The sequence below is a fragment of the Mus pahari genome, chromosome 1 (assembly GCF_900095145.1).
Source record: "Mus pahari chromosome 1, PAHARI_EIJ_v1.1, whole genome shotgun sequence".
Lineage (NCBI taxonomy): Eukaryota > Metazoa > Chordata > Mammalia > Rodentia > Muridae > Mus > Mus pahari.
This window is the reverse complement of record NC_034590.1, coordinates 3686286-3695475: the sequence shown is the minus strand read 5'-3', so window position 1 is coordinate 3695475 and position 9190 is coordinate 3686286. Positions and strand designations below refer to the sequence as shown.

At 50.9% G+C, this 9190-nt stretch overlaps 1 protein-coding gene across 1 annotated transcript in view; it reads right to left on the bottom strand.

The window, feature by feature from the left end:
• Window positions 1–5499: 5499 nt before the first annotated feature.
• The window catches only part of Sbsn (suprabasin), a 4768-nt gene continuing 1077 nt past the window's right edge, over window positions 5500–9190 (bottom strand). The window contains exons 2-5 of the mRNA XM_021214999.2: window positions 8147–9190; window positions 6737–6808; window positions 6572–6616; window positions 5500–5663 (exon numbers count right to left, since the gene is read on the bottom strand). The exon at window positions 8147–9190 is cut by the window's right edge and continues 1 nt beyond it. Of these exons, the coding sequence (XP_021070658.1) occupies window positions 5640–5663; window positions 6572–6616; window positions 6737–6808; window positions 8147–9190 (1185 nt within the window). The 3' untranslated portion in view covers window positions 5500–5639. The remainder of the gene's footprint in view (window positions 5664–6571; window positions 6617–6736; window positions 6809–8146) is intronic.

The following is a 9190-nucleotide window of genomic DNA, read 5'->3' as shown; positions in this document are numbered from 1 at the left end:
ACACATCCCAGCACTTAGAAAGTTGAGTCAGGAGAATCACTAGTTCAAGACCAGCCCAGGCTACATAACAAGACCCAATCTCAAACAAACAACAATGACAAAGAATGTTATAGGAAAATATTTTAGGGGTTGGCAAGATGGCTTGGCAGGTAAAGCCACCAAGGCTGACCATCTGAATTTGATCCTCTGACCTCACATGGAGGATTGAAAGTGGTCCTCTGACTTCCACACATACACCATGGTTCACACACACAGGAGAGATAGAGACACACAATGATGATGGTGTAAAAAATAAACAAAATACTTTATATCACTCATAAAATAAGAAACAATGATCATCTCTCCTAGGAACATATTACCAGAAAAAAAAAACAGAGAAAAGTAAACAATAACATTTTTCGTAGCTGGCTGCAGTTCCTGGTGTGTGTGTGTGTGTGTGTGTGTGTGTTATAACAGAAGGTTAGCTAGAGAAAGGTTAGGAGTGCTTGATGCTCTTCCAGAGGACCTCAGTTCAGTTCCCAGCATTCACTTCAAGTAGCTCAAAAGCGCCTTTAACTCCAGCTTCAGGGGAGGAATGGTAGCTTGTCCATTCCTCGGCAGATAGCGCCATCTTAGCCATTTACACAGGGTTAGCACTGCTGAATTCAGGGCATATTAATAGTAACAATAACAAAAATGATGGGGAATGAGAGGTAGGGCTTGTGCTCAGATGAAGGAAGTAACAGGGTAGAAGCAATCAAATTACATTGTATTTTTCAGGACCAATGGAAACTCTGTTTCCCCAAAGTCTGGTGATTAAACAAAAGCCAGCATTCCTCAGGAACTTGTGAAGTTGGTTCCTCTCTACCAAAGGAGCTATTTCCTTACCGCTGGCAGAATGAACAAATGGCTGTCTGTGGTGCCTACTAGCCAGGCTCCCTCAGTATCTCAAGTACCTAGTTCTTCTCATCTTCCCCTCCCCCCAAACTTCCTCCAGCTCGGGAGCTCCCCTTCCCCAGCTACTCAGGCTCCCTATAGCCCTGCTATTTCAGCTATGAACTTTCTCTTTGTCCTCTCTTCTGCCCTCTCTTTCTTGCCCCCACACACTTTCTCTTGCTCCCACCATGTCTCCCCTCCCCACACTGCTCCTGCAAATCATAGTCAGTTGCTGTGAGCTCTCTCTTCTCTTTATTACCCCACTGAAACTTATCAAGAGGTGGTCAGAACTGTAAAGAAAAGCACAATTGGGGAGTGGCAATGGAGAAGACAAAGCTGGCATTTTCAGCCTTAAGGGATATCAGGGAGAGTTCCTTCAGATCAGCTGGTAGGCAGACATCCACAGGAGGAAAACACACCATCGCAGGGTAGAGAGTCTTCATACAGACAGCATGCAAAGCCTGGGACAGGAGCCTGCTTACTCTACTCAAAGGCCACAGTGGCTGGAGCAGGAAACAAGCGGTGCTAACTTAGAAAGCAGAGGAAGACTAGGAATTTGGGGATTGTGGTGAGGACCTTGGCTTTGGGGACAGCTGCTCACAGAGCTGCTTTAGGAAGCCCTCTGGAGTGGGGAATGCATAGAGAGCAGAGGGTAGACCTCAGGAGAAAGGGGAGGCTGGCAGAGTATAGCAGGAAGATAGCCTTGGGTCAGGATCCCTACTCCCTGCCACATCCCGTTCCTCTACGGTATTCACTCATGGAACTGTGACCCTTCCTTCTCTTCAGTAAAGACAGGGAGAGGTGAGCTCAGCTTCAGCAAGCACAGGAAGGGCTTTCAACAGTGCACGGCGGTCCCCAGAGAGGGCGCCCTGAAGCAGCAGAACTTGGTGGCCTGATGAGCTGTAGTCTTGGTAATGGTTATTATTCTTGATGATTTTTTCATTTTTGTTTTGATTTATTTGTTTTAAAGCATTTAGTGTGTGTGTGTGTGTGTGTGTGTGTGTGTGTGTGTGTGTATGTGTGTGTACACGAAGAGCTCAGAGGACACCGTGGGGGAGTCGTTTCTCTCCTTCCACCATGTGGGTCCTGGGGATTGATTTTAGGTCATCAGATTTGGCAACAAGAGTCTACACCTGCTGAGCCATCTCACCGGTCCCAATTTTGTATTTTGAAACATGGTATTATAACATAGTCCAGGCTGGCCTGGAACTCACTACGTAGAACAGGCTAGCCTCAAACTCACATTTTTTTCTTCTTCCTTAGCTCTATAATCCCTAAAGCCATGGTTTCAGACAGGTGACACCACACCCTGGCTTATACTTATGTGGTATACACACATACACACACTGCCCTGCTTGCTTCAGGTCACAGGAAGGCAGGCTGCCTGTCAGGTAGCCATGACTAGCAGGAAAGGGCTCCCAGCTGCTAGCTGGGTGGCCTTAGGTCACTCTCTCCCTCTTCTCCATCATCTGTGAGGGGATGGTGATGGTGCCTGCCTCCTGGTACTTGTGAAGACATAATGAATCATATCTATAAAGCGCTTAGCACAGACCCAGGAAGGACCCATAAAGGGTGGCTGCGAGCAGGGAGGTCCCACCCAACCCTCATCCTGTTCTTAGGCATATGCAGAAACTGGCTCTTCCTCTGTTGCTCCCTGGCCTGGCCCCACCCTTCCCAGCAGAGCGTTTCTTGCTCACTCTCATTCCATGGCCTGGCCCTAGTTAGCTCATGTGTCAGACATTTGGGTCTGGCCTTGACCTCACCACTGAATCTCCGAGCGGGGTGGTGAGTGTCATACAAGTAACATCTGTGGTATAGTCACAAATCGCCACAGGCACCATGAAGGACAAAATCAGAGTGTCAGGAGAGAGAATGGCAACTGGGGGCGTGGTCAAGGCAGCTGTGGACATTCCAGCAGAGGGCAGCAAATCGGGCTCTCTCCCAGGCAAGAGGGGCTTGGGAGTTAGAACCCACAGGGCTATTCTGTAAGCAAACAGGTGAGAGAAATAGTCAATGTTAAAGAGAGAGAGAGGGAGAGAGGGAGAGAGAGAGGAAGGAAAGAAGGAAGGAAGGAAGGAAGGAAGGAAGGAAGGAAGGAAGGAAGGAAAGAAGACTGTCAAGATAGCTCAGTGTGAATAAGGGGGCTAACTGCCAAGCTTCAGTTCAATCCCAGGCCCCCAAGTGGCAGAGTGGCAGAGTGGCAGAGGGAATCATCTCTGGCAAAGTTGTCTTCTGCCACCTTCCATACCCAGATCACGGCAGCAGTGTACATGCACATGGGCACACACCCACACAACACACACACATACATAAATGCATAGATACATAAATAAATGTATTTTTTAATAGCCATTGCAAGCTTTTACTTGGTAAAAGAACACTTGAATACTGCCTTTGGAAAGCAGGAGCTGTAGGGCACCTCCCAGAAGGGACTGGCCCATCACCATCAGTCCAGCACAGAGCTGGTCATCGAGTGTCTGGCATAGTTCTGCTTACCAAAGTGCATCCCACAGACCTCTACAGCATGTTTTGAAATGGACTGAAAGGAATATATAGCTGATGGCACATGCCTGCAATTCCAGCGATCAGGATATAGAAGTAGGACGATAGGAGTTTCTGTTGTTGTGGTTACCGTGATCCACGTTGATTGGAGACAAGGTTGGACTACATAGATGGCACCAATGGCCTTGGGCTTGCCCTGATTGATCATCCTGCCCCTGGCTCTGAGCACCGGATGGGTATGATAGGTATCCAGCAAGGATTGAGGGCGTAAGGCAATGCGGTCTAAGTGGGGAGAGCCTATTAGAAGAAGAATGCGAGGAGGGGGGAGGAGGAGGAAGAGGAGGAGAAGCGGCAACGGAGCTGCTTAAGCATGCGCTCTTAATCCCAGCACTCAGGAGGCAGAGGCAGGCGGATCTCTGTGAGTTCCAGGCCAGCCTGGTGACCTGACTTTGATTCTGAGGCCCACATGGTGGAATAAGAGAGCAGACACCCGTAAGTTGGCCTCTGACCTCCACACAAGTACGGTGTAGCATGCACATGCCCACACACGAACACAGGCAAACATAAATAAGTAAGTGCATGTTTTCATTTTTGTTTTGTGAAGGTTGTTCTGAGACTAGATGGCCGGGTGTGCTCTCAAGCAAGTTTAAGACAATAATGGGGGGATCTGAGGGGTGAAGTCACCACTGGTACAAAATCTTTTCATCCTCTTGTCTGAAACATTTTCAAAGTCTTTCAGATGTTATACATGATAATACTCAAAAAAAAAAAAAAAAGGCAGCGTCTCCCTGGCTGGCCTGGAAACTGTGTAGACCATGCTGACCTCAAACTCACAGAGATCTGCCTGTCTCTGCCTCCAGGGTACTGAGACTAAAGGTTTAAGCCACCTCTACAAAAACAGAGGGGGAAGGGGCAGTAACTATCTGGGATATTGCCTCTATTGTGCAAATGTAGGCTTCTCCGTGTACTAAGGTGTTGTTTTGTCCTTAAGGGGGCGTTTCCTGCTGGCCCTTCTCTTTGTAACTAAGTTACAGCCTAGACTCTTCATGGTCTAAGGTCTGCCCCAGCAAAGCCAAATTCCCTGGTGCACACCCTGCCTCAGCCTCTGCCCAGTGGGTAGAGCTGAGGAACTGGAAACAGACTGCCGTCTTTGCCCGTACACACCTCCTCTGATTGACACTAGAGAAGGCAATCCCATAGGCCGCTTCCCCTGGACTCTGCCGCTGTGGTTGGGACCTGGGAACAGCAGGGAGACCATGGGAAGTGTGAGGTAGCATCCTGTGTGGAGTTGAATAGTGCTCAGGTGCAGGCCTATTGCTTCTCATGAAAAGTCCCCGATGCGCCCTCACCCCGAGGAATCCTGCACCCAACAGGCTTTTGTGCTTCATTGTGAGACAAATGGGTTCGAGGCTTTGGGCAATCGCTGTGGTTGGCACACGCCAGCTGCCTTTGTCATCCCTCTGTGCCTGAGCGGTTCAGGAACCTAAAGCCTTCTGAGTGGCTCTCTCACCTGTTAGAGCCTCTCTCACCTGAGCCTCCTGCTCTCTGCTTTCCCTGAGAAACCCTTCCACTTGTCCAGTGCTCTCTCCCAGTTGGCAGCCTTACCCTCTCCAGCTAAACAGAAGGCTGGAAGCTCCCAGGCTGTTTCTTTCCCTCCACTGACTGACCACTGTTTTCCAATAGCACAAGCCTCCCTCCACGGGAATCCTTAGTACTTGGGGATAATAACAGAACTTTTACCTAACTGGGTGGTTGGAGGATTCGGTGAGATCATGACTGGAAAGCGCCCAGTGTGTCTCCATTGCACAACAGACACAGGCTGCCATTGTTTCCAACCTGGCCACCACACATACTGCCAGTGGTTGCTTCCCTTCCTAGCCAGCTGAGCGCAAACACTGCACATTAGCCAAGGGTAGCTTGCCTCTGGGAACTGCCCTCTTCAAGCTAATCATCCTGAAGTCTCCAGCTCTTTCCATCCTATACAGCAAGTTCCTAGATCCTTCCATCAAGGATGGAAGTACGAGCCTGCCACCCCAGCTCTGCCTATCCCTCTCTAAGAAGCACAGTGAGTCATGATGAAAAGGGAGAGTGTGTTCAAGTTTATTCACAAAGCTCAAAGCAGCCCTCTCAAGGGCACTCAGGAAGCTCTCCCCAAGCCCCTGCTCCTCTGGGTTGGTTCAGCTGGTGTGACAACAGGAGCGTTCTGTTGCCTGGGCATCAGTTTAGGGCATGGTGGCGGCGATACTCTGAAAGAGAGAGGAAAGGTGTTAAACACATGGCCACAGGGGCTGAGATCTGGGCTCCTGTTTCACCCTTGAGAAGTGATAGAGCGACTAGCTGTTTACCTTGGAATGATGAGGATACACCTCTCTCAGGGAGACCAGCTTGGGGTGGGCATTCTACAGAAGAAGCCCTGTGTGTCGAACCTCAGAGAACCCTCTGCTACTCTGAGTTGGAGCTGTGACAAACCCCGGATCCTGGGCTTTAAGTCCAGGAAGCAGTTAACAGCAGTTGCTGTTCAATCATCAAGACCCAAATTTAGATCCCAGCACCCACTTCATGCAGCTCACAAATACCTGTAACTCTAGTTGCAAGGGATCCAAAACATAGTGTATACACACACACACACACACACACACACACACACACGATTTTAAATGTTTAAAAAAAGAAAAAGACAAAGACAAAGCTGGAGAAAGGACCAGACTTCTACAGGGATTTACACTCTCAGCCTGGCAGGGAACAACCTGACAAACCAAATTGCCACTACTCAGCGCACCCACGCAAAGCTGCAGGGCCGGGGAGCAGAGGTATTCACAGGTAGGCCAATAAGAAGGGGAGGCAGCTAGCCACTGAGAATGGGAGGAGAGATGGTGAGGAGCCCAGATGAGCACGGGAGAGATGGTTTCAGTATCCCCACCCTCCCTGGCTCCCAGATGCTTCAGTGCCCTGGAGGTGATTTCTGTCAGCTGATGTTTGTTAGTTGGGACTGGAAAGTGCCCAAAAGCTGCAAGTGAGTGACGAAAGGCCAGAGCAGAGCTGGGAGAACTGGTTAGATGGTCTCTACAGAGGCTGAGTCTGTCCAACCGGATGCTGACTGCAAGAAGGCTATGGGAAGGGAATTCAAGGGGACTGGGGATCATGCAGCACTCACCCTCCAAAGAGCTGGGAAGTTGATAAATGGCTTGTTGACCGAGGCCTGGAATTCAAGGACAAAGCAACTTATCAACCTTCAACCAACCACTGTCCTTAGGAGAACCTCAAGTAGCCTCCACTCCCCTCTCCCGGCTCCAAACCCATGTTACACCCAGAGACTCACCCCAGATACTACTGTAGTGGTTGCGGCCCCTCCGTGCTGGCCTCCGTATCCGCTTTGACCTTGATGAGACCCCTGTTGACAAACCCAGATCATCACTACCACCCCTTGACCCATGAGGGTCTTCCTCATTCCTTTTCATCAGGAACCTGCCCCTGCTAATATGACTGGGTCTGGAGTGGGAACCTAGCTGAACCCCAGGGCTCCTCGCTCGTGATCCTGAGAGACAACCCAGCGCCCCTGGCTGCTAAACTGATTAGGAGAGTTGGACAGAACTCCAGGAAGGATGTCCTTGTGGACGCCCCTCACCCAAGCTCTCTTTAAATTCATTATTCAGGAAATGTTTCCATCTTGCAGAAGAAGGACTCAAAGGACCCACACAAATACGAGAACCATCATTCACGCTCAGCCCTGATTTTTAATCACTTTGCTACAATGTAGCCTCAAGCCTAACTCAGCTCATTCTCGCTCTTGAGCCCAGAGCATCACTCAGCACAGGCCACACCCACCCCATGGCACTCCACCCACAAAGGCTCTTGACCCTGTTCCAGAGTCCACTTGGGTGTCTCATTCAGGGTCCTATTCTCTACTCAGGACTCTCTTTAGTCCCCTCCTCCCCACCCAGCCCTCCATGGCTCCTTCCAGGCAGCAGATGTGGCTCTGGGCTCTGAGACCTGGATCCATCCTTGGGGTGGTATCCCAGCTTTCAGATCTCAGTGACTCTTCACTCAAGCGTATGGAGAACTGGGAACTGGGCTGTACAGGAATCAGCCTGCTACTGGATGGACCACCCCAGGTATTTCCTTGGTGCCTGCTCTGTTGCAGCTTACCTGGTCTCCAGCATCTGTTCCCTCTACAAATATGGGTATGAGAGTACTCCAGAAGCTTATTCGCCACCCAGTCAGAAAGGCAAAGGAAGAAAGAAAACTCCAGACCTGCATCTCACGCACTGAGCACTCTCCATTGACCTCAGCAAGTCCCCCTGGCCTCTCTGAGCCTTAGTTTCCTTATCTAAATGTTAGAGTCAGTGCCCTCATCTTGACCACCTCAGAGGCTTGCTACAAGGACAGAACACAGCAGAGCCTGTCACCAAAGCTCCTCCCCAACTGTGGGTTTTCTCAGCTGCTATCTGTTTGTACAATGTCTGGGATCAGAACTATTTCCTGGTCCCAGGAGAGAGAACAGGTTAGGTTCCCTCATGTAGGATGGGCCGGATAGGAGGACTAGATCCCTTTCACCTTGTCTCAGGGGAAGCTTTGCAGACAAGATGGTCTAAACCAGCTGGCCACCAGCTCTGTAGTAATGGAGGTGGAGAAGGAAGGTAGGGAACCCAGTGTTATGGCTTCCCAAAGGTTTAGCCTCTTCCCTCCCACAACCCCCTTCTCCCCAGTTTCCCCACCTCTGTTCACCTACATTCAGCAGCTGGTTGGCCTCCTTGCTGGGTTGGTTGACCCCATTATGAACATCTTGCTGCAACCTGTTCATTTCCTGGCCAGCAGCATGGTGGACACCTTGGCCAAGCTTCTCCGCTTCCTTCTCGGCCTGGCCGGCAGCATAGTTGACCCCTTGGCCAACTTTCTGTGTCTCCTTCCCGGCCTGGTTGACCCCAGTTTGGACCCCTTGGCCCACTTTCTGTGTCTCCTTCCCGGCCTGGTTGACCCCAGTTTGGACCCCGTGGGCCACTTTTTCTGCTTCCTTTTGACCCTGGTTGAACCCAGTCTGGACCCCTTGGCCAACTTTCTGTGTCTCCTTCCCGGCCTGGTTGACCCCAGTTTGGACCCCGTGGGCCACTTTTTCTGCTTCCTTTTGACCCTGGTTGAACCCAGTCTGGACCCCTTGGCCAACTTTCTGTGTCTCCTTCCCGGCCTGGTTGACTCCATTCTGTACCCCATGGGCCACTTTTTCTGCTTCCTTTTCAGCCTGTTTAATAGTATGGTGGACACCCTGGCCAAACTGCTCCATCTCCTCCCCAGCCTGGCTGACCCCAGGATGCATTACTTTGTCCCCTTCTTGCCAAGTCTGCCCTGCAGCATAATAACCATGCCCATGACCATGACCAAACTGCTGTGCCTCCATTGCAGCATGGCTAAGTCCTTGATCAGCCCCTTGCACCATTTTGCCTCCTTCTCTCCCATCCTGACCGAAAGCATGGTGGGCCCCCTGGCCAAGCTTCTCTGCCACATCCCTGCCCTGACCAAAAGCATGGTGGGCCCCCTGGCCAAGCTTCTCTGCCACATCCCCGCCCTGGCCAAAAGCATGGTGGGCCCCCTGGCCAAACTTCTCTGCCATATTTCCACCCTCATCAAAAGCATGGTGGGCCCCCTGGCCAAACTTCTCTGCCACATCCCCGCCCTGGCCAAAAGCATGGTGGGCCCCCTGGCCAAACTTCTCTGCCGCATTCCCGCCCTGACCAAAAGCATGGTGGGCCCCCTGACCAAACCTCTCTGCCGCATTCCC